Genomic DNA, 26,633 nt, shown 5'->3' on the forward strand with positions numbered 1-26,633 from the left:
TTTATATCCTCTCTACTTCGACCATTATCAGTTATTTTGCTCCCCAAATAGCAATACACATTTACTACTTTTAGCGTCTCATTTCCTAATCTAATTCACGCAGCATCACCTGATTTAATTCGATTACATTCCATTATTCTTGTTTTGCTTTTGTTGATGTTCATCTTATATCCTCCTTACAAGACACTGTCCATTCCATTGAGCTGCTCTTCCAGGTCCTTTGCTGTCTCTGACAGAATTACAATGTCATCGGCGAACCTCAAAGTTTTTATTTCTTCTCCATGGAATTTAGTTCCTACTCCAAATTTTTCTTTTGTTTTCTTTACTGCTTGCTCAATATACAGATTGAATAACATCGGGGATAGGCTACAACCCTGTCTCACTCCCTTCCCAACCACTGCTTCCCTTTCATGTCCCTCGACTCTTATAACTGCCATCTATTATCTGTACAAATTGTAAATAGCCTTTCGCTCCCTGTATTTTACCCATGCCACCTCGAGAATTTGAGAGTATTCCAGTCAACATTGTCAAAAGCTTTCTCTAACTCTACAAATGCTAGAAACGTAGGTTTGCCTTTCCTTAATCTATCTTCTAAGATAAGTCGTAGGGTCAGCATTGCCTCACGTGTTCCAACATTTCTACGGAATCCAAATTGACCATCCCCGAGGTCGGCTTCTACCAGTTTTTCCATTCGTCTGTAAAGAATTCGTATTAGTATTTCGCAGCAGTGGCTTATTAAACTGATAGTTCGGTAATTTTCACATCTGCCAACACCTGCTTTCTTTGGGATTGGAATTATTATATTCTACTTGAAGTCTGAGGGTATTTCGCCTGTCTCATACATCTTACTTGCCAGATGGTAGAGTTTTGTCAGGACTGGCTCTCCCAAGGCTGTCAGTAGTTCTAATGGAATGTTGTCTATTCCCGGGGCCTTGTTTCGACTCAGGTCTTTCAGTGCTCTGTCAAACTCTTCACGCAGTACCGTATCTCCCATTTCATCTTCATCTACATCCTCTTCCATTTCCATAATATTGTCCTCAAGTACATCGCCCTTGTACAGGCCCTCTACATACTCCTTCCACCTTTCTTCTTTCCCTTCTTTGCTTAGAACTGGGTTTCCATCTGAGCTCTTGATATTCATGCAAGTGGTTCTCCTTTCTCCAAAGGTCTCTTTAATTTTCCTGTAGGCAGTGTCAATCTTACCCTTAGCTAGATAAGCCTCTACATCCTTACATTTATCCTCTAGCCATCCCTGCTTAGCCATTTTGCACTTCCACTCGCTCTCATTTTTGAGACGTTTGTATTCCTTTTTGCCTGCTTCATTTACTGCATTTTTATATTTTCTCCTTTCTTCAATTAAATTCAATATCTCTTCTGTTACCCAAAAATTTTTAATAGCCCCCGTCTTTTTACCTACTGGATCCTCTGCTACCTTCACTATTTCGTCTCTCAAAGCTACCCATTCATCTTCTACTGTATTTCTTTCCCCCATTCTTGTCAATCGTTCCCTAATGCTCTCTCTGAAGCTCACTACAACCTCTGGTTCTTTCAGTTTATCCAGGTGCCATCTTCTTAAATTCTCACCTTGTTGCAGTTTCTTCAGTTTTAATCTACAGTAGATTATGGTCAGAGTCCTCATCTGCCCCTGGAAAAGTCTTACAATTTAAAACCTGGTTCCTGAATCTCTTTCTTACCATTATATAATCTATCTGAAACCTGTCAGTTTCTGCAGGCTTCTTCCATGTATACAACCTTCTTTTATGATTCGTGAACCAAGTGTTAGCTGTGATTAAGTTATGCTCTGTGCAAAATTCTGCCAGGCGACTTTCTCTTTCATTTCTTCCCCCCAATCCATATTCACCTACTAGTTTTCCTTCTCTCCCTTTTCCTACTATGGAATTCCAGTCACCCATGACTATGAGTCACCCATATGAGTACTAAAAGTAATCCTGTAAACTCCGGTTACACGATAAATCAGTCTAATCTAAAGGCCGTAAATTCAACTCAGTACCTAGAAACTACGAGGGTCGTTCAATAAGCAATGCCCTCGGAACATATTTGTTGTTAAGAAACAGAATTTGGTGTATGCATCAATATGTCTTGTCCATGCCCTATTTTTCTACACAGTCTCCATCACATTCTATGGGGACGTACGCCGTGGAAGAGAGAAGCTCTTGTGCTATATGCGTTGCCATGTTTTCACTGTATGACTGACACTCTCGTCATCTTCTAAGTGTGTTCCCCGTGGAGCAGGGCTGTGCAAATACCGTTTCGCGAGCACGGGTGCTCGCGGATCCCCGCATGGCCTGCCCGCGTCTCTCCCCCACTCCGCCAGCCAGCAGTACCCCCACCACCTACTCGCCTTGCCACCCACGCACGTCACTGCGCCGCACGGAGCCACTAGGTCCGTTTACTTCGCATTCTGTGTTTGTGATGAAACAGAACTAGTGGGTGGAAAATGGCTGAGGAGGAGTAAAATCGTCGAAACGAAAGTCCTTTGATCTTTAATCCACAGTGGGAAGAAGAGTACTTTTTTGTTGAACGCAAAGAGGACCTCGGTACTTATGTGCAATGCAACATTGTTTTCACGGAAGAAGTACAATGTGAAGCGACAACTGCTTCACGAGAAGGATACAGTGGGTTTGAATAATGAAGAAAGAAAAGCCAATCTTATCGAACCGAAGCAGAAGAGGTTCAAATGGTTCAAATGGCTCTGAGCACTACGGCACTTAACATCTGAAGCCATCAGTCCCCTAGAACTTAGAACTACTTAAACCTAACTAGCCTAAGGACGTTACACACATCCACGCCCGAGGCAGGATTCGAACCTGCGACCGTAGCAGTCGTGCGGTTCCGGACTGAAGCGCCTAGAACCGCTCGGCCATCGTGGCCGGCCAGAAAAAGGAGAAAGACGTGCGAATACATGTAGATAATTATGACATTGATTCACATTATTATTGTTATTAATAATATGTTATGTGCATTTCCATCATTTTTACCTTTTCCTGTACGTATGTACAGGACGAAAATCTCATCATCCACAACGATGCAGCGATGACACTAAGCTATCATGTAGCTCTTAAAATACACTCATGCTCATAAATTAAGGATAATGCTGATATATGGTGGAACAACGCTCTGGTGGGCAGTTTGCGGGTTTAAATGACCTCGGAGTATGACCATGCGGTGCATCTGACCTGCGGTCATCGCACGGTGGCGCTGGCAGCAGTCCACATACTCAGAGGTGTGTTGGTGCTTGTCAGAGTACGGTGCAGCGAGTAAGTGTTCAGACGTGTCAATGGTGACTGTGTGTTGAAAATGGCTCAAAGAACACATATTGATGACGTTATGAGAGGTATAATATTAGGGCGACTGGAGGCTGGTCAAACAGCAGATCGTAGCACGGGCCCTCCGTGTGCCACAAAGTGTGATCTCAAGATTAGGGCAATGATTCCAGCAGACAGGAAACGTGTCCAGGCGCCACAGTACGGGACGTCCACAGCGTACAATCCCATAAGAAGAACGATATCTCACCATCAGTGCCCGCAGGTGGCTACGGAGTACTGCAGGTAGCCTTGCTCAGGACCTTACCGCAGCCACTGGAACAGTTGTCTCCAGACACACAGTCTACAAACGGCTGAACACACATGATTTATTCACCCGGAGACCTGCAATGTACATTCCACTGACCCCTGGTCACGGGAGAGCCCGTAAAGCCCGGTGTCAAGAACGGAGTACATGGTCATTGGACCTGTGGTCTCAGGATATGTTCACTAACGAGTCCAGGTATAGTCTGAACAGTGCTTCTCGCCGGGTTTTCATCTGGCGTGAACCAGGAACCATATACCAACCCCTTAATGTCCTTGAAAGGGACCTGTTTGGAGGTCGTGGTTTGATGGTGTGGGATGAGATTATGATTGGTGCACGTACACCCCTGCATGTCTTTGACAGAGGAACTGTAACAGGTCAGATGTATCGGGACGTCATTTTGCACCGGTATGTCCGCCTTTTCAGGGCTGCAGTGTGTCCCACCTCCTGATGAAGCAGAAGATATGAGGCGAATGGAGTAGCCTGCCTGTTTTCCAGACCCAAACCCCATCGAGCACGTCTTCAAACCCCTACGACACTTCAGGGGCTCCGACAGGCACTGGTGCAAGAATGGGAGGCTATACTCCAGCAGCTACTCGACCACCTGATCCAGAGTACGCCAACCCCTTGTGCGGCCTGTGCACGTGTGCGTGGTGGTCATATCCCATATTGTTGTCGGAGTACATGCGCAGGAAACAGTGGCGTTTTGTAGCACATGTGTTTCGGGATGGTTTTCTCAACTTATCACCAATACCGTGGACTTACAAATCTGTCTCGTGTGTGTTCCGTATGTGCCTATGCTATTAGCACCAGTTTTGTGTAGTGCCGCGTGTGTGGCACCACATTCTGCAATTATCCTAAATTTATGAGCATGTGTGTAGCTAAAACAGCACGGCCATTCGGCGATGCAGAATTTGTGAAATAATGTTTTGTTGCTGCCGCAACAATTTTGTGCCCGGCATGTCTTCCTGTTTTTGGTACTGTTTCTCTTTCACGGAGAACCGTTTACAGGCGCATTGTAGAAATGCCACACGATGTGAAAGTTCATATGAGAAACAAGATCAAAGATTTGGTTTTCTTTTCATTAGCATTGGACGAAAACTCTGATGTATGTGATGTTGCTCAACTTGGAGTCTTTTTGCGAGGAGTTGATGTTCAGTTTAATGTGACTGAGGAACTCCTCAATTTAGTGTCAATGCATTACACAAAAATAACCGACGATATATTTTCGTGCGTTGAACATTTAGTAGAGAAATACGAGCTATGTTGGGAAAAACTTTCATCGACTGCAATAGATGGGGCTCCTGCAATTATTGGTCATAAGTCTGGTTGCTTTGATACGAGAAAAGTTGAAAGTCGTCGGTGTCCAGCAGGAATTACCAGCAATACATTTCGTTCTTCACCGTCTCAATTTTCTAGCAAAATGCGCGAAACTAGTTGGCGTCATGGACGTGGTTATAAAAACAGTTAACATTCTCAGATCGCAGAGTTTGTGACACAGACAATTCAAATCGTTCCTGGCAGATGTCGAGTGTGAATACGGCGATGTTCCATATTTTTGTGAAGTACGCTGGTTGAGTGGAGATGTTGTTTTAGAACGATTTTTTAATTTACATAAAGATATAGCGTTATTCATGGATGCCAAAGGAAAATCGGCGAAAGAATTGGACGACCCACAGTGGATTTTAGACCTTGCGTTTTTAACTGACGTAACCTCGCATCTGAATAGCGTGAAAGCAGCTTTGCAAAGTTGAAATAAGGCAATGAGCGAAGTGTTTGACACTGTCTTGGCATTCAAGAGTAAACTGCTTTTGTGGGCAAAGCAACTGTCAGAAATGTTGTGTGTACGCTTCCCGAGCGTTGCACTAGTTGATAGTGAAAACAATTTGGAACAGGAGAGGCTCAAAGAACATTTTGATGGGTTTGTAACCGTGCTATAGTATCTCGAAGGCATTTTGGATAGTCGATTTGAGGACTTAGATCAACTGGAATGCGTTGTCAACCTTTTTGTGACGCCTTTTGCAGTTTACGTTGAAAATGTGCCTTCTGAAATTCAGTTGGAACTCATTGACTTTCAATGCAAACGGGTGCTGAAGGAGAAGTTTCGCACTGCAGAAACCTTGGGAAACTTCTACAAATATTTCGCACGTGAACAGTTTGCAGGTCGGCCGGGGTGGCCGAGCGGTTCTAGACGCTACAGTCTGGAACCGCGCGACAGCTACGGTCGCAGGTTCGAATCCTGCCTCGGGCATGGACGTGTGTTATGTCCTTAGGTTAGTTAGGTTTAAGTAGTTCTAAGTTCTAGAGGACTGATGACCTCAGAAGTTAAGTCCCATAGTGCTCAGAGCCATTTAAACCATCTGAACAGTTTGCATTGTTACTTAAAATAACTGCTTGCGTGTATAGTTTTCTTGGAACAACATACCTGTGCGAAAGTGTTTTCTCCATAATGAAACTGACAAAATCGAAGCTTAGTAGTAGTCTAACGGATGTTCATCTGACTGGTGCAGTGCGCCTAATGAACAGTAGTTTCACACCAAATATCGCGATGCTAGTTCAAAGTCATTCTAACAACATCCAGGATGATGTAAATTAATGCCTGTGTTCTATTCGTACGTAGCACCCCTCTTCTGAACTACACACGTTTGTGTAAATATAACGTAACATTTTGATACAGGTTTGTTCGTTTCTTAATCTTTATATCTGTATCCTACACAATGGTTCGAAACTGTGTTTCATCCGTACATGGCCAACCGTTGCATGGCACAGGATACACAAACTTCGGGTAAGCACATTGTAAGACATGTATATTTCTATTGTCTATTGTCAAACCACAATTTATGAAAGATGTTTATATTTTATTAATAGGTTTAAGCAGGAATAATTAATATTTGTCATTTTGGAAATAATTGTGGTAGCAGGGAATGTCTGTACCAAAGTATTGTTGGCGGGACAGACCGCACATTAATATAATTTTAAAAAGAGCGTGAAAGGCCGCGCATTGATACATTTTGTAATGGTAGCAGGGATTGTCTGCACCAGAAAGCATTGTTGGCGGGAGAAAAATGGTTCAAATGGCTCTGTGCACTATGGGACTTAACTTCTGAGGTCATCAGTCCCCTAGATCTTAGAACTACCTAAACCTAGCTAATCTAAGGACATCCCACACATCCATGCCCGAGGCAGGATTCGAACCTGCGACCACAGCGGTCACGCGATTCCAGACTGCAGCGCCCTAGACCGCTTGGCTAATCAATGGCAGTCCCGCGGTTCCGGACTGCAGCGCCAGAACCGCACGGCCACCGCGGCGGGCTATAATTAATATTTGCTAGCAATATTGCATTACTGATTATAATCAATCCCAAAAACCATCAACTTAGAACTTTGCAAAATTTTATTGTTGTCAAGAAAAAATTTAATTATGAATTACGTAACTTCAGTCAAATTAATTAAAGAATAATGTCAGCTTTGCTATTAAAGAAAAACGTCAGCTTTGGTAATAAATACAGCCACTTATTATGACAGCCCACCAGCAGCTAATATAGCATAGTAAAACAGAGTAACTATATTCATGCCGCAGTTCGATGTAGCAGTCAGATGGCGATCCAGTAACAGTAAAAAGGGTAAGGAACAGTTTTGGGTTATTGTAGGTAACGACTGAGGGCCACGACGACGACACATTTTATGTTTCGTCGAAATAATCAGCAAATCACTTTTAATAAGCAGCATTTAAATTTGCATGCGAAGACTGCACTTATTATTATTGAGAAAGAGAATTAATTTCAAAGGGAAGATTTCATTTGTTATTATTAAGCAAGAGATATAAATCCTAAGGGAAGGTTTCATAGGTTATTGTAGAAGGGAAGGTTGCGTAGCAAAAGAGATATAAGGAGACGGGAAGGTTTCAACATTTTACACTTACGTCCCACACACGCATGTTGTGCACATATGATAGGCCCCCCGACAACCGTGTATCGGTGCCGAGTTCACGGACGCCACATATGCGTGAAACGACCTCTGACGTATGTGTGCTCCACCTGCTCTACGTACGTTAGCTGGTCCATACTCAGCTGTGTGCCCGACGCGCTCTCGCAGCGGCACGGTTGCCCCCGTGCATTGCACATACCCAAGCGGCCAACCACATCGCACAGCTCTGCTATCCGCAGTACGTGCCCTCACGTCTGCTCCGCGTTGCCCTCGCGGCAACCATGCGGGCAGCTCTCGTGCCCACCCCTGCCGTAGAGCATCTCAAAACCGTTGTGATGAGCCCGCCGGTTGGCACAAATAATGGCATCCGCATGATTCAGCATTCCTGGAGTAGTGGCTGTGACAGGACGTCCCTGGCGTGGCTGATCATGGAGCTCAGTTTCTGCATTTCCTGTGGCTGTAACTTCCTTTACCCACCGCCCAACTGTACTCCTATCAACTGCAGCATCGCCATACGGTGCACAGAAACGTTTATGGGTATTCACCACGGTTTCTTTTTCTGCACACAAGAATACGATAACAGCACGATGCTTGTAACGTGAGTCGTATGTAGACGCCATTTTGACGCTGTACTATGACTCTGCCATCTACCAGAACGGTTCGATACTTCACCGGCGCACACAAGAAACATAAAATGTGAAGCATCAACAAGGACGTTTGTTTATGTATATTAATGACTTTTTTTTAAATAAATTGGGTCATTACTTACTGAACGACCCTCGTACAATTACGAACAATTTAAATTGGAAAGAACACATAGAAAATGTTGTGGGGGGGGGGGGAGGGGGGGAAGCAAACCAACGACTGCGTCTTATTGGCAGAACACTTACAAGGGAACCTCCCCATCGCACTCCCCTGAGATTTAGTTATAAGTTGGCACAATGGATAGGCCTTGAAAAACTGAACACAGATCAATTGAGAAAACAGGAAGAAGTTGTGTGGAACTATGAAAAAATAAGCAAAATATATAAACTGAGTAGTCCATGTGCAATACAGGCAACATCAAGGATAACGTGAGAGCAGGAGTGCCGTGGTCCCGGGGTTAGCGTGAACAGCTGCGGAGCGAGAGGTCCTTGGTTCAAGTCTTCCCTCGAGTGAAGAGTTTACTTTCTTTATTTTCGCAGAGTTATGATCTGTCCCTTCGTTCATTGACGTCTCTGTTCATTGTAATAAGTTTAGTGTCTGTGTTTTGCGACCGCACCGGAAAACCGTGCGATTAGTAGACGAAATGACGTGCCTCTCCAATGGTAACCGAAAACATTTGATCGCAAGGTCATAGGTCAATCGATTCCTCCACAGGAAAACACATCTGATATATTCTATACGACACTGGTGACGGCATGTGCGCCACATGACAAGAGTATGTTGTCGACCCACCTAACTCGTACACTTGGCAAATGGGTAAAAAGATTCTTCTACCTTGCCCGATTTAGGTTTTCTTGTGGATGTGATAATCACTCCCAAAAAAGTGATTAAAACATAAGAGTTTGTCACATAAACTGCAACAAATGAATGCAACAGTTTCACAGTCGCACAGTTTTCCCTGTGCTCTGTCAAAACATATGTTTTTGAAGTTTTCAAAATTTTCCGTGTGTAGACCGTCAAATCCTGCATATGTCCAAGCAAATATGAACATGTCCTGGAATTTTGGAGAGCGAAGTTGATTATGTGTGAGTGCCTGAACTTTGATAATTGTCTGAAAATAAAAAATTTTTCATATGAGGGATAAAACTATGGACCTCTCGTGACGCAGTTGCTCGCGCTAACCACGGGACCACGGCGCACATTAGTTCATGTTGTCTTTGATAATGCCTATCTTGCACATGGACTGCTCATTTTGTATATTTTGCTTTTTTTTCATACTTCCATACAACTTCTTCCTATTTCCTCGATTGATCTGTGTTCAGTTTGTCAAGGCCTATCCACTGTGCCGACTTATAAATAAATCTGAGGCGGGTGCGATGGGGAGGTTCCCTTGTTAGAATATGTAACAGATCTACTAAAGAAAGTGCCTACAGTACGCTTGCCCGTCCGCTTTTGGGGTACTGCTGCGCGGTCTGGGATCCTTACCAAATAGGATTAACGAAGTACATCGAGAAATTACAAAGGTGAGCAGAACGTCTTGCATTATCGCGAAGTAGGAGAGCGTCGTGGACATGATACAGGATTTGGGATGGACACCATTAAAGGGAGGTTTACTATATTTGGCCCGAAAAAAAGGATAAGAATGAGAATTTTTTCTCGGGATGTGTTATAGATATCAATGTCAAATTTGGTCAAAATGTTTATTGATATTTCCTCTACAAATTGGAATTTTTTCGATCCGAAATGTCAACGAGCAAAGGCGGAAGTGCTGTCGGAACGAAACAAAATTTCGATGTAGACTTCCACGCGCGGTATGTCACAGGTCAGCCGGGTCGTCATAAATCAAAATTGAGTTGACGTTAGCGAAGTAGATAAGATTCTATTGGAGTTGTACCTCGCTTAAGTTATTTGGATCATAGGGAACAAAATGGCGGCCATTTGAAAAAATAGGGTTTTTTTCATCGATTTTTCGACTTCGCCGGCCAAGTAATAATATTTATAGTTGATGGATCGGCATAAAAGTTGTACAACTCCTAGACAATTTATTTAGCCTTGGTCGGAAACAAATAATCATGCCAATCGGTTCAGTAGATTTGAAGTTACCATACCGCGTGATAAAAAAAAAGGTCATTTCGAGAAAAACGCGTTTGAAGTTTCGACTGCATATAAATGCAATATTATGCAACTTACGTTCAATCTGCTATTCGAGTCCACAAAATAGTCCTTCCTATCCCTCACAGAGGGCGTTCTGCTCGATCTAGGCGATCCTGCGTTGCTCCAGAGTCGCTCGCACGGCCGGTGACAAGCGGTTTACGGCCGCTTGAGTCCGGTGGTCGTTCGAATGCTTGGCGAACTGCGTCGATTAGAGTCCTAGGGTGACGTCCATCGTTGTCACGGTCTTCAGAATTGCTGAATACCCACCATTGAAGCTGCTCACTGCCAGGAAAGTCGCAATCTCCACAGTCTTCGCACCAGAATGCAAATGCTTGGGGGCTAACTTCCAAACACATGCGTTCAAACTTTCATCTGAATTTTGTGTGTTTCCTCCCAGGCACCCATACAATAACTCGTCCTCCGAAAGGGCCTCGTAGATCGGATGAACCACTTTTTGAATCTCTTTGGAAAGCGGCTGGTCGTGCTGATATTCGTCCATATGTCCGGTAGCCTCTGCAGTGCGCCACTTGCACCAACTAGTTTCCCCAGCCGGACAATTTTGGTGTTGTGGGTGGTCATCCGTGGAACACTTGTGGAAATACGTAGCCCAAATTGCCTATCTGTTCCTCCGAATTGGAATGCCGTCGGATTGCCAAGCTACTTGATCACTTTATCAGTTTCAGTCATGGGCAAGCACATTCCCGAAAAAAAAACTGGTTGTGAAAAAGGCCGATTTCAGGCAGGTGCTTTTTTTGTTCAACCGCGAATAACAAACATTTACGTTACGCATTCGGAAAAACCGTTTCAGGGGTGGATTCTAAACACTTTTATGGATCCAAAAATGCAATTAAAAAATCGATTTTTTGAACCAAAGATAGTAAATCTCCCCTTAAAACAAAGACGTTTTTCGTTGAGGCGTAATTTTCTCACGAAATTTCAATCACCAACTTTCTACTCCTAATTCGAAAATGTTTTACTGACGCCGACCTACATAGGGAGAAACGATCATCATAGTAAAACGAAGGAATCCGAGCTCGCCCGAAAAGATATAGGTGTTCGTATTTTACGCGCCGCTATTGGAGAGAGGAGTAATAGAAAATTAACGTGAAGGTAGTTCGATGAACCCGCTGCCAGGCACTTAAGTGTGATTTTCAGAGTATCCGTGTAGATGTAGATGTACCAGGTGGTCGCGTGACGCTCCATCGGTGATGCAAGTCATGTGAGTGAAGTGGTGTGTACTTGACACTGTGCTGCGTTGTATCAGCACAGTGAGATGGGTCTTCGATGGTAAGTGACAGAACGACAGCGGCCATGTGACACGTCGTAAGAGTAATGGTCGTAAAACGATAAGAACCGATATAGACCGGAGAATGGGAGCCACGCCGGAGTCACGCCTCGTCAGTGGCAGTCGGACAGGAACCGCTGCTATCAGCGCATGCGCTCCGTCTCAACCAGTTTCCGAGAGGAGATTTCTAAGTGAACTGCTTGCTGTGGACATCGTTTGTCACGTATGTCGCAAAAGGCGTTGCTCACAGCACCAGATAAGGTAGGGCTGTTGATAAAATGTCGATGATTTTTCCAAAACATATGCATACAGGGTGGCTCATTGATCGTGACCGGGCCAAATATCGCACGAAATAAGCGTCAAACGAAAAAACTACAAAGAACGAAACTTGTCTAGCTTGAATGCGGAAACCAGATGGCGCTATGGTTTGCCAGCTAGATGACGCTGCCATAGGTCAAACGGATATCAAGTGCGTTTTTTAAATAGGAACCCCCATTTTTATCACATATTCGTGTAGTACGAAAGAAATATGAATGTTTTAGTTGGACCACTTTTTTCGCTTTGTGATAGATGGCGGTGTAATAGAGAACTAACTTTGCCTCTTCATGAATATAGAATGGCAAGTCATTAATATATACACTCCTGGAAATGGAAAAAAGAACACATTGACACCGGTGTGTCAGACCCACCATACTTGCTCCGGACACTGCGAGAGGGCTGTACAAGCAATGATCACACGCACGGCACAGCGGACACACCAGGAACCGCGGTGTTGGCCGTCGAATGGCGCTAGCTGCGCAGCATTTGTGCACCGCCGCCGTCAGTGTCAGCCAGTTTGCCGTGGCATACGGAGCTCCATCGCAGTCTTTAACACTGGTAGCATGCCGCGACAGCGTGGACGTGAACCGTATGTGCAGTTGACGGACTTTGAGCGAGGGCGTATAGTGGGCATGCGGGAGGCCGGGTGGACGTACCGCCGAATTGCTCAACACGTGGGGCGTGAGGTCTCCACAGTACATCGATGTTGTCGCCAGTGGTCGGCGGAAGGTGCACGTGCCCGTCGACCTGGGACCGGACCGCAGCGACGCACGGATGCACGCCAAGACCGTAGGATCCTACGCAGTGCCGTAGGGGACCGCACCGCCACTTCCCAGCAAATTAGGGACACTGTTGCTCCTGGGGTATCGGCGAGGACCATTCGCAACCGTCTCCATGAAGCTGGGCTACGGTCCCGCACACCGTTAGGCCGTCTTCCGCTCACGCCCCAACATCGTGCAGCCCGCCTCCAGTGGTGTCGCGACAGGCGTGAATGGAGGGACGAATGGAGACGTGTCGTCTTCAGCGATGAGAGTCGCTTCTGCCTTGGTGCCAATGATGGTCGTATGCGTGTTTGGCGCCGTGCAGGTGAGCGCCACAATCAGGACTGCATACGACCGAGGCACACAGGGCCAACACCCGGCATCATGGTGTGGGGAGCGATCTCCTACACTGGCCGTACACCACTGGTGATCGTCGAGGGGACACTGAATAGTGCACGGTACATCCAAACCGTCATCGAACCCATCGTTCTACCATTCCTAGACCGGCAAGGGAACTTGCTGTTCCAACAGGACAATGCACGTCCGCATGTATCCCGTGCCACCCAACGTGCTCTAGAAGGTGTAAGTCAACTACCCTGGCCAGCAAGATCTCCGGATCTGTCCCCCATTGAGCATGTTTGGGACTGGATGAAGCGTCGTCTCACGCGGTCTGCACGTCCAGCACGAATGCTGGTCCAACTGAGGCGCCAGGTGGAAATGGCATGGGAAGCCGTTCCACAGGACTACATCCAGCATCTCTACGATCGTCTCCATGGGAGAATAGCAGCCTGCATTGCTGCGAAAGGTGGATATACACTGTACTAGTGCCGACATTGTGCATGCTCTGTTGCCTGTGTCTATGTGCCTGTGGTTCTGTCAGTGTGATCATGTGATGTATCTGACCCCAGGAATGTGTCAATAAAGTTTCCCCTTCCTGGGACAATGAATTCACGGTGTTCTTATTTCAATTTCCAGGAGTGTATTAAGAACAACAAAGGACCCATATAACTGAGTCAGTCACGGTAAGAAAAGCGACACTGAAACGTCACTGAACGACTTCAGCTCGAACTAGACCCTCCACACATTGTGAGTTAGACACCTCACTGGCCCGCCGTTACGCTATACGCTTCACATCATTTGAAAAGAGGCAAAATCGAAATTCATCTGACCCCGTTACAATCCTTCGGTCGGCTATTGTCCATTTTATGTGTGGTTTGGCGCATTGAATACGCGAATCTTCCTGTTAGGACTGTTGATATTTTAAAAATTATCAGGAATCAGATACACCGATATTTAAAAAACAACGTTATATGCTCTTGGTGTATGGAAGAATAGCATCGATACATCGACGAAAAAAGTATCGACGACCCTGGCTATAAAAATATCGGCACCAGATTGTAGATATACGGCCGCTTTTAGAGCTGTATATTTAAGCATTGATTTGTTACTAGATATTCTGTACATCGACAAGCTGGCAACCAGCCTATCCCCCTTAGAGCAAGAATCGAAAGAAAAAGGAAGCACATTCACGCTTCGGCGATAACCACTCTCCTAGCGATAGCAGCTGCACATAAGTGGCACAACAAAATAAGTCCGATGGGACCGTTGTTCGGTTTCGTCACATGTCGTATGTGTCCGGAACACTTGCATGTCGACTTTCCTGTTTTTTTCATTCCTGCCAACGCCAACGACCTAGCAGCTGTAGTGTCAAAATGTCGCGGAGAATCTAAACATTACAGTTTCTGGTGGTAGCACCGAGCGCAGTTTACGTCAGCATTTCCCCTCACACGTCTCCACCCACCTAAAAGCCCACACTTGTCATTTACATTTTTGTTCATCGCTTTCAGCAACTGTTTTCGAATAATGCCGACGTGAAGAAATAGCACACTAGCTGCGTTAAAAGTTTTTGTTTTAATGCAGCTGCTGTACAATTTCTTCACATTGGAAATCTTATCCCATTCATACCGCCACCGCCCAGTGCAATCGCACTTCATTTGTGCCACATATACTTGCTTCACGCAGTCAAAGATAAAGGTCGGACCTGATGAAAGCTAAAAAAGTGGTAAGACTCCTTCATACAGTGACAGTAAAATTATGATCTACTACAATTTCAAAAGAACAGCTTCAAATACTTACCGAAAATTGTGGAAAAAAATAGACTGAAGAACCGGTACACCAGCCTAAATCGTGTAGCGCCACAGCGAACACGCAGAAGTGCCGCAACAGGTCGTGGCATGGACTCGACTGATGTCTGAAGTAGTGTGGAGGGAACTGACACCATGATTGCTGCAGGGCTGTCCGTAAATCCGTAAGTATACCACGGGATGAGGATCCCCTCTGAACAGCACGTTGCTAGGCACCCCATAAACGCTCAATAATTTTCATGTCTGGGGAGTTTGGTGGACAGCGGAATAGCTTAATCTCAGAAGAGTGTTCCTGGTGCCACTCTGTAGCAGTTCTGGACGTTTTGCGTGTCGCATTGTTCTTCTGGAATTACCGGAGTCCATCGGAATGCAGACGAATGGATACAGGTGATCAGACAGGGTGCTTACGTACGTGTCACCTGTCAGAGTCGTATCTAGACATATCAGGGATCACATACCACTCAAACTGCAGACATTCCACACCATTATAGAGCCTCAACCAGCTTGAACAGTTCCCTGCTGACATGCAGGAATCCATGGATTCATGTGGCTGTCTCGATACCCCTATACGTCCATCCGCTCGATACAATTTGAAACGAGACTTGTCCTACCAGACAACATGTTTCCAGTCCAAAGTCGGTGCTGGCGGACCCAGGCGAGGCGTAAAGCTTTGTGTCGTGCAGTCAGCAAGGGTACACGAGTGCACCCTCGGCTCCAAAAGCGCATATCGATGACCTTTTGTTGAATGATTCGCACGCTGACACTTGTTGAAGGCCCAGCATTGAAGACTGCACTGATTTGCGGAAAGATAGCACTTCTGTTACGTTGAACGATTCTCTTCAGTCGTCGTTGGTCCGTTCTTGCAGAATCTTTTTCCGGTAGCAGCGATTTCGGAGGTCTGATGTTTTACCGTTTCCCGATATTCACGGTACATTCGTGAAAGGGCCGTACGGGAAAATCCCCACTTCATCGCTACCTCGAAGTTGCTGTGTCCCATCGCTGGTGCACCGACTATAACACCAGGTTCAAACTCACTTAAATCTTGATAACCTGCCATTGTACCAGCAGTAAGAGATCTAACAGCTGCGCCAGACACTTATTGTCTTATACAGGGGTTGCCGACGCAGCGCCGTATTCTGCCTGTTTACATATCTCTGTATTTGAATGCGCATGCCTATATCAGTTTCTTCGGTGCTTCAGTGTATGATATGAAATAAAAAGATCGGCACTCGACATTGATGATCTGCTGAAACGTTTGAGTTCAGCTACTTATGCAATAAGGGTCATTGCAAATTTTGGTGATAAACATCTTAGTAAATTATCTTACTACGCCTATTTTCACTCATTGCTTGCATATGGCATCATATTTTGGGGTAATTCATCACTGAGGAATAAAGTATTTATTGCACAAAAGCGTGTAATCAGAATAATAGCTGGAGTCCACCCAAGATCATCCTGCAGACATTTGTTTAAGGATCTAGGGATATTCACAGTAGCTTCTCAGTATATATACTCTCTTATGAAATTTGTTATTAACAACCAAACCCAATTCAAAAGTAATAGCAGTGTGCATAACTACAATACTAGGAGAAAGGATGATCTTCACTATTAAAGATTAAATATAACTTTGGCACAGAAAGGGGTGAATTATACTGCCACTAAAGTCTTTGGTCACTTACCAAATAGTATCAAAAGTCTGACAGATAACCAACAAGTATTTAAGAAGAAATTAAAAGAACTTCTGAATGACAACTCCTTCTACTCCATAGAGGAATTTTTAGACATAAATTAAGAAAAAAAAATTAAAAAAAACAAAAAAATTAAAAAAGGTGTTATATTAACTTAATTATGTTGTTAAATTAACTTAATTATGTCATGTATTGGAAAATTTGACTCGTTCCACATCATTACGAAATATCGTATTCATGATCCATGGAACTAGTATTAATCTAATCTAATCTAGGTTGCCGTTAACATGAAACAGTGAGCGCTTCGGTGAGTATATGTTGAGTATTCTTCTAAATCTTCTCATCCTCATGATGAGTGGGCTGTGGACATTCCTGCCTTCGGAAGAGATCTGTTCACAGGACTAAGTATCCGTTTCTGGTCGCCAAACACTCTCGCACGTTAGCGCACATCGTCTGAGCCCCCCAATTAACCCGACCTCAACCCCAGAATAAACGCCTCGGCCGGCCGAAGTGGCCGTGCGGTTCTAGGCGCTACAGTCTGGAACCGAGCAACCGCTACGGTCGCAGGTTCGAATCCTGCCTCGGGCATGGATGTGTGTGACGTCCTTAGGTTAGTTAGGTTTAAGTAGTTCTAAGTTCTAGGCGACTGATGACCTCAGAAGTTAAGTCGCATAGTGCTCAGAGCCAATAAACGCCTCGAACTACTGGTAACAACGGGCGAAACGTAGCAATTAATATACTCGCAATTTGTAAGCTCTACAGGGTGCAATCATCGATGAGTTACTTTAGCTCGATATGACACAGCTGAAGAATTTGTGGACTCTCTTCCTCGACGAACTGAAGCTGTTATCTAAACTAGAGTTGGTGTTACGCGGTGTTACTGTGATGTCTCGTAGGGCTAAATAACTTTTTGTTACGTGTGGTTAGTTGCACGCTTGCAAGTACTTTGACCAGAGACCATTGACGAGTTGCTGGAATATCCACATATTTTTCGATCACTGCTAGAACATTGAGACACTGCTGTTGCGTTGGGGATAACCTTGTTCATATATCCAAATTAGGTCTCTTGCGGATACTCAGCAATTATTTACAACAGCTCGCTCGTCGAAAGATTCGTAGGCCTAACTAAAGACCGGAAAGCTGGATAGGAAACACCAGTACCGAAGAAAGGAAATAGAAGTAATCCGCTGAATTATAGGCCCATATCACTTACGTCGATTTGAAGTAGGATTTTGGAACATGTACTGTGATCGAACATTATGAATTACCTCGAAGAAAAGAATTTATTGACAAATAGCCAACAGGGATGCAGAAAAAATCGTTTTTGTGAAACACAACTCGGTCTTCATTCTCACGAAGTAATGACTGCTATCGACAGGAGACGTCAAATTGATGCCATATTACTGGGTTTCCAGAAGGATTTTGACACCGTTCCTCACAAGCGACTTCTAATAAAATTGCGCGCCTGCGGAGTATCGCCTCAGTTACGCGACTGGATCTGTGATTTCCTGTCAGAAAGGTCACAGTTCGTAGTAACTGACCGAAAGTCATCGAGCAAAACAGAAGTGATCTCTGCAGTTCCCCAAGGAAGTATTACAGGCCCTCTACCGTTCCTGATTTTGCTGTCATTTATCATCCTATAAATTCATCAGATGACTGAAGTCATCCACATGAGTACTAAAAAGGATGCGTTAAATTTCGGTTTCAGGATGAAGCCAGCAAATCTAAAGGCTGTCAATTCAACTAGATACTTAGAGATTAAAATTACGGATGACTTAAATTGGAACGATCTCATAGGTTATGTTCTGAGGAAAGCGAACCAATGACTGCGATTTATTGGTTGAACAAAAAATGCAGTAGGTCTACTAAAGAGATTACCTACACTACGCTTGTCCGTTCTCTGTTGAAATATTGCTGCATAATGTGGGATACGCATCCGATAGGTCTGATGGATGACATTGAAAAAGTTCAAAGAATGTCAGCTCGTTTTGTATTACTGCGAAATAGGGAAGAGAGTCCCACGGACATAATACGCGAATTAGGATGGCAATCATTAAAACAATGGCGTTTTCCGTTGCGGCAGGATCTTCTCAAGTAATGTCAGTCACCAAGTTTCTCCTCTGAGTGTGCAAATATTTCGTTGGGGCCCGCCTACATACGAAGAAATGAACACTATAATGAAATAAGAGAAATCAGAGATCGCACAGAAAGATTCAAGTGTCCGTTTTTTCAGTGTGCTGTTCGAGAGTGGAACGATACAGAAATACGTTGAAGGTGGTTCGTTGAACCAACTACCAGGTACTTTAATTGTGAACTGCTGAGTATCACGTAGATGTAGACTTAGATATATATTCGAGATGTAAACTTAGATGTAGATGTCGTAAACTGCTTATATCAAATGTCGCGATGTTTCCTCTGCAAAAGACACGATCAGTTCTTCCAATTCCTTCCCCAGTCCGAGCCAACAAAACAAAATCTTTCTTTTCTTCCTGCTTTATTCATCACTTCTTCCCAATTCCTAATTGAGGAAGTTTGTTTATTGCCATACGCGTTTCGCTTCTTTTACTTGTGGAGCATCATCAGCGGCCTGTAATACATATTTCTTTTAATACATACAGTAAATGTATTATGTGGTAGTTACATTATGTTGCTGTGTTACATTTTGTCATGTCTTTCTCTTGTTTTTTAGGTTAGAATCAACTTTTGTAGCGCATATTTCGTGATGTGAAATTATCGTTCGCTGTTACTTCCGATTCACAGCGTATTTACCCCATTTCTGTGTTCCTGGAGATGTGTTCATTAGTTTCCATGCTCAGTTGCCCGATTTCCAACGTTTTTTCACCAACATTTTATTCAACACATCACATACACCACTTACACTTTATATTTGTACTGAATGTGTGTGTGTTTTCGGTGTATAGCGTTACCAACTTTCTCCGTGTGTTTACCTCTCGTCTTTTGTTTTTTGTTTGTGTCGTGTGTGTGTGTGTGTGTGTGTGTGAGACAGAGAGAGAGAGAGAGAGAGAGAGAGAGAGAGAGAGAGGGAGGGAGGGAGGGAGGGAGAGAAGGGGCTAAGAGAGGAAGATTAATTAATTATTTAATCTGGTTATTTCAAGATCTCCGTTTGTTATTGTTTATGTGGCTAACATGATCATTGAGATATTGTTTATATGATTTTGGTGATCGAGTACCTTCTTTTTCATGCGATGGCTCTTTGAACGTGAAAGTTTTCTTGCAATGTCAGGAGCTTTTTGTTGTGATTATTCAATCTGACAACCGTCATAAGTTCAATGTTGGATAGTTCATGTCCATGTTTTATCAGGTGTTCGGCGAAGGTAGAATCGCTATTTTCGTGTTTCCAACTTCTTATATGTTCTTTATACATGTATCTAGTTTTTAAGTTCCTACCTGTCATCTCTAGATATAATGACTTACATTCTTGGCGCTCTAGCTTGTATATATCTGCTCTTTGGTATTTATCTGGTTTGTCTGTTGTTTGTGTTACTATTTTGTGTTTCCGTGTGCTGCAGTGTCTGTGGGGTTGTTAGGTGTTTGTTTTCTCTGCTTGTTTTCATTTTTCTTTAATTGTATTGTAATGTTGAGGTTGAGTTTTCTTGCTACTTGGGTGCTGTAACCACTGTTTATGGCTATGAGTTGTATTGTTTTTTCATAGGTTTATTTGCTGTGTGGGATCTTATTTAGTAAGTGTAACATGTGTCGTAGGAGTGCTAATTTTTGATTTTGCAGGTGGTTGGATGAAGCATGTACAATTGCGTCTGTGGATGTAGGCTTTCTGAAGGTGTCCAATGTGTGTTTGTTGTTGTCTCTCTTTATTGTTATATCTAAGAAATGTATTTGCTTTTGGGTTTCTCTTTCCATGGTGAATTGAAATTTTTATGTATATTGTTTATGTCTGTTTGAAGTTTATCAATTTTTTCTGTTGGTTCATCTACCATACAGATTATGTCAACCACATATCTGTACTACTGAACAATTTTGCATCCTTTCTTTGTGACGACTGTATCAAAAATTGTGTTTTCTACGTGGCTGATGAATATTTTTGCCAATGTTCCTGATAGTGGGGCTCCTGTTGGAAGCACAATTTCTTGTGTGAGAAAAACCTTTTCAAATTGGAAGTAATTTTAGGATGTGACTGCTTTGAGCGTTTTAGATATTTCATTAACATTGTTTGTAGGTAGTTTGTTGTATGTCAGTAAGTTTTCTTGAATTAGTTTATTGTGTCAGCAATGGTTGTTAAAATGTACATGTTCTCTGTGTTGAAAGAAATAGGCGATGCTGTCTGTGTGATGTGTTATGAGAACATTTGTGTTCTGCTGTCCTTCATTTCATAATGTTGCATTATAATTTTGTTCAAGTGTTTTGCCACATGGCATGGTGGTGCGTTCATGAAATTAATGACAGACCTAAATGGAATAAGGGGTTTGTGGACCTTGGGTTGGTTTCTGAGTGTCAGTGCTTTTGGCTTCTTCTGTGTGATGTGTTATTTTTGTTTATCAGTGAGTATGTCTTTGCTGTCTTTGAGTTTGTTCTTTATGTATGTCTGGAAACGTGCTGGTGGATCAGATTCCACTTGTGTGATATTGTTAGAGGAGATGAAATCTTTAATTTTTTTCTTTATATTTTTCTTTATTAATCAATACTGTGCTGTTCCCTTTATCAGCTCTTGTAACGATTATGTTGTCAGCTTGTAGTTGTTCTTTTAATTTCTTAGTGGTGTTGTTTTCTGCTTGAAGTTTCCTGTTTTGCTCGTTCTTTAACATGGTGATTACGTTGTTTATTAATTTCTTCACTAGTTCTCGTGTTAGCCCAATATTTATACTGTTATTTTCTCTTTTCTCTTCTTTTGTCCCTTCTTTTTGTCCCTAGAATCAGATTTTATATGAAGTGGGTATCTATTTTTGTACTGCTGTCGTGTTTGAGCCCTTCCTCTATTAAGTGTCTTTCTTTCTCTGTTAATTCTGTATCTGTAGGATTTATGAGTTTTGTGTGAAATTTATGTTGGTGTGAGTGTTGTACTTTTTCGTGCTTTTCTATCTGTTTTTGTTAGAGAGTGTTATGATTTGTGTTTGTTCTGTGTATATTGCGGTGCTCTTGCTGCGATGTGTTCAGTTTTTTATATTATGTTGATCGTCTCTCTCTCTCTCTCTGTCTCTCTCTCTCTCTCTCTCTCTCTGTCACACACACACACACGCAGATACGCACACAAATATCCGTTTAATTAATAAGAAATCAAAATTATACTCTCACAAAGAACGACACATTTACACACAACAAAATACGCACACGCACACATACAAAACAAATGAAAATATCAAACCACACATACGGTACAAACAAAAGGCGAGGGATAAACACATAGCCACAGTTGGAAACATTACACGCCGAAAACAGATACACGTCGAACACAAATATAACGTGTAAGTGATGTATGCGACGTGTTTGAATCAAATGTGGGTGATAGAAGCTGGAAATCCGCCAAATGGAGCATGGAATCTAATGAACACATCACCAGGTTCACACAAGTGGCCTAATGACACTGGAAGTCGCAAGTAACAACGAACGATAATTTCACATCATGAGATTTGTGCTGCAGAAGTTGATTTTGACCTAAGAAACAAGAGAAAAACATGAGAAAATGTGACATATTAACGCACTGTAACTACCAGATAATACATTTATTATATGTATAAATAGAAATATCTGTTATAGGCCACTGAAGGTGCTTCACAAATAAAAGAAGCGGAACGCGTATGGCAATAAACAAACTGTCTTCAGCTAGTTGCATGGACGGAACATACCTCCACCAACTTTTAAGCAACTAAGGAACGACGGAAAACAGAAAGAAATGACGATTATCTTTCTTGTTCATTCATGTAAAGCACCACAGGGAACTGTGTCATGCAAGTTTCGAAATGCTGGCCAAACGTCTACACAAAGGATCGTTCAAACAATAACATTTGAGGAGATTGTACTGGATCAAAATGTACCAGTCACCTTGTCCGTGAAATGCACACACTGAAAATACAGTACGTCCGTATCCCAATTAGGGCGCTCTAGCAGTGCAGCCAAACGATTCCACATTTCAAAGTATTATCCAGTGTAGGACTGCAGTGAAAGCAACTTCACAGAGGGCGCCTCGGCATTTTCAACTACCACAAAATCCTCGTGTGGAGTGGTAAAAACCAGTACGACATGCTGATTTCAGATGATCTGCAATGATTCTCTATAAACTTGTTTGCAGGAATTGCACAGGATTAAGAAATGGTATCTTATTACCTGCAGTTCATTCTAGATGCGCCTCCACAAAGTTTGGAGACTTGGGCGATCTTGACTATGGATCGCTGCTACGAGCTTAAGTCGTTGCCTGCGAGAGGATGAGATTTCAACACGGCAATGCATCACCCCACTTCGATATTTATATCTATGAGCACGTGAACAACAGATATTCCAATCGCAGGATAGGGCTGTGTGAAGTCTTTGGCTTGTGAAAGCCAAAAAAATACTGATGAGCAGCTATTTTCTATGTTACTAACTGACTGCCTCATTGTATGACAGATAAAACATGAGACCAAAAATGTTTAAATGTGTGTGAATTCCTAAGGGACCAAACTGCTGAGGTCATCGGCCCCTTGACTTACACACTACTTAATCTAACTTGTGCCAAGAACAACACGCACACCCATGCCCGAGGGAGGACTCCAACCTCCGGCTGGAGTGGCCGCGCAATCCGTGACATGACGGCCCTAAACGCGCGGCAATATGAGAGCGTCGAAATAAAATTTTTGCCACTTAGGCGATCGTGAATTTGGATTGTTATTACGAGCTTAAGCAGTTGTTATAAGGTGTAAGATGTCTCAGTTTTGAGCATCAAGTTGATTGCTGTCTTATGCAGAATTTAATGATTTCATAGTGGAATAGGGAAATAAAAGAAATATGTCGCAACGGGTAAATAGGAAATGGATTTTGCACCTCCGCGATACCTCTATAAATGACGAAATGCAGCTCGTCTTGTGGATGGTTATTTTAGGAAAAAAACTATATTATATAAAAAAATCAAGAGAATAATGCTACAATTTAGGGGGAAATTGTGAATAGAAGAGTTAATTAATACGTACATATAGCTTGTTGTCAAACTCCACGTGTTAATGGCGGAATGCGACTACCCCTGAAACAAGTCAGTCCTGCGTTATTCAGTTTGATGCGTTCCTGCTTGAGAACATTTCTCAGCGGAAGTACAGATGGCGCGTAAAATTTTCACCTAAACTACTAGTGTGAAGCTTCGTTAGAGTGCTTTGCGGTGACGTTTGTGCTTCAAACCACCCTGGATTTGCGTCAAACCATCCTGGATTGAATTGCTACAAGGCGTTAATTTAAAGTGATAAACAATAACGTGTAAATTTATTGTGGATTCATTCTGATTTTGGAGGAGGAAGACAACTATTTCGTTTTAGCAAAGACCGGGATCGTCTGCAGGAGACACAGTGACGGCTTTGACTAATATAGAGATAAGCCGCTAAAGTTATCGTATTATTTAATTTTAATTTCGCTCGGCAGACTCGATCATCTTGAGCTATTCATTACCTTGGTAGCATGGCGTCACAAGTTTGAAACACCGCTCAGCACCGCCGCCAATATAGAGTGGTGTGAGTGGGACCTGCGATATAGATTTAGAAGATGAACGAAGGCAAAGACTCCTGTCTAGAACTGCGGACGTTGGCGAGGCTTTGCGCATGCGCCGATGGTGTGTGTGAGAGGGCCTCATTGTCATTGATTAATGGCTTAGGCGCTGTCTTTTAACGGTTTTTCGAAAAACATTCAAATCAGTCATCGCCCTGTGTAAATAAATATTGCCTCTGTTCACAGGATTCGTCGACCTGGAAAAAGCGTTCGACGAGGACAAATAGTGCAAGATGTTCAAAATTCTGAGGAAAATAGGGGTAATGTATTAGCAGACACGGGTAATACGCAACATGTACAAGAGCCAAGAGGGGATAATGAGAGTTGAAGACCAAGAAGGAAATGCTCGCATTAAAAAGGGTGTAAGACAGGGATATAGTCTTTCACCCCTATTGTTCAATTTATACATCGAAGAAGCAGTGATGGAAATAAAAGAAGGCACCTGAGTGGAATTAAAATTCAAGGAGAAAGGATATCAATGACCAGATTCGCTGATGACATTGCTATCCTGAGTGAAAGTGAAGAATTACTTGATCTGCTGAGTGGAATGAACAGTCTAATGAGTGCCGAATAGGTAATGGTAATGGTACAAAGGTAATGAGAAATACCAGAAATGAGAACAGCGAGAAACTTAACATCAGAGTTGATGGTTACAAAGTAGATGAAGTTAAGAAATTCTACTGCCAAGGCTGCAAAATAACCAATGACGGACGGAGAAAGAGGGACAGCAAAAGAAGACTAGCACTGGCAAAAAGGGCATTCCTGGCCAAGACAGGTCTACTGGTATCAAACTTAGGTTTTAATTTGAGGAAGAGATTTCTGAGAATGTACGTTTGGAGCATAGCATTGTACGGTAGTGTAACGTGGACTGTGGTAGATCTTGAACAGAAAAGAATGAAGCATTTGAGATGTGGCGTTTTAGACGAATGTTGAAAGATAGGTGGACTGGTAAAGTAAGGAATGAGGAGGTTCTGCACAGAATCGGAGAGGAAAGGAATATGTGGAAAACACTGACAAGAAGAAGGGACAGGGCAATAGGACATCCGTTAAGACATCAGGGAATGACTTCCATGCTACTAGAGGGAGCTGCAGAGGTTAAAAACTATAGAGGCAGACTGAGACTGGGATATATTCAGCAGCCGGCCGCGGTGGTCTCGCGGTTCTAGGCGCGCAGTCCGGAACCGGGCGACTGCTACGGTCGCAGGTTCGAATTCTGCCTCGAGCATGGATGTGTGTGATGTCCTTAGGTTAGTTAGATTTAACTAGTTCTAAGTTCTAGGGGACTGATGACCTAAGATGTTAAGTCCCATAGTGCTCAGAGCCATTTGAGCCATATATTCAGCAAATAATTGAGGACGTAGGTTCCAACTGCTACTCCAAGATGGAAAGGTTGGCACAGGAGACGAATCCGTGGTAGCCTTAAAGGCTACCCAGCTATTGACCTTCGTCTGTGCGAATGCACACAGGTTGCCCAAACTCTTACGGGAATCGCCAAAGCGTGCGCGAGTAACGAGTGGGTGGGCAAATGTCTATAAGGAACAATACATATGTAGAATTGTGGACAGTTGGGAATGTGAGTCTCACGGGAAGCGTGCAAGGGATAAGTCCCTGCAGTCGCGCTATTCATCTCTGTCCTCAGTGGCTCAGATGGATAGAGCGTCTGCCATGTAAGCAGGAGATCCCGGGTTCGAGTCCCGGTCGGGGCACACATTTTCAGCTGTCCACATCGAGGTACGAGTATAACAACAACACCTGTCGGCAGCTGAGGGTGTCAGTTAGTCATCAGTTATTACTGACTCTCACTGTGCAAAACGTAGAACACAAAACGCTTATTGTTCTCCCGATACCATTTTTACTAGAACTGAAGTGGGCACACAGTGCTGCTACCTAGCGGTAACCATGTAAAACCCGAGAGTTTGCTCTTTCTACCAGTACGTTGTTCACGCACATATCTCACATAGCATAATAGTTATGATTTTTGTAAAAAATCGGATGATTCTTTTTGATACATCGTGTACAATAATTACTTCGTAAATCAGGGAGAACAGAAATAAAAACAAACATTGTCTTTACAGCTTGTATGGCGTTAAAGTATGGTTGGTCTTCTCGCCAACTGCAGCGCTAGCCCTCGCTCCAGCTGCCGGACGGCGACAGCTTTCAACGCAGCGCGCATCGCACTTGTATAATATTATGTTAGGTTGTAGTTCTACTTCTTGTGTGTTGCAGGTGGCGCTGTACCACGGACGGTGTCTACTGAGCGGGGGCGAATTATCAACGGCGTGGACGCAGCCCCAGGAGAGTTCCCTTTCCAGGTCAAGGTCCCCAGCAACATAAATATAACAAAATATGCAACTTATATATTGCATGGCTAGTGTGACAACTTTAATAGAAAGCTCTTTTAAACCACACATGATATGTAAAAGAC

General features: G+C 43.3%; 1 protein-coding gene across 2 annotated transcripts in view; it reads left to right on the top strand.

Annotated features, from left to right (window-relative positions):
- LOC124551745 (trypsin-1-like) overlaps positions 1-26,633 on the top strand; it is a 252,714-nt gene that overhangs the window by 163,846 nt on the left and 62,235 nt on the right. For both annotated transcript variants that reach the window (XM_047126464.1, XM_047126465.1), the window contains exon 2: positions 26,435-26,520. In XM_047126464.1, the coding sequence (XP_046982420.1) occupies positions 26,435-26,520 (86 nt within the window). The remainder of the gene's footprint in view (positions 1-26,434; positions 26,521-26,633) is intronic.

Source organism: Schistocerca americana, chromosome 1 (genome assembly GCF_021461395.2).
Source record: "Schistocerca americana isolate TAMUIC-IGC-003095 chromosome 1, iqSchAmer2.1, whole genome shotgun sequence".
Classification (NCBI taxonomy): domain Eukaryota; kingdom Metazoa; phylum Arthropoda; class Insecta; order Orthoptera; family Acrididae; genus Schistocerca; species Schistocerca americana.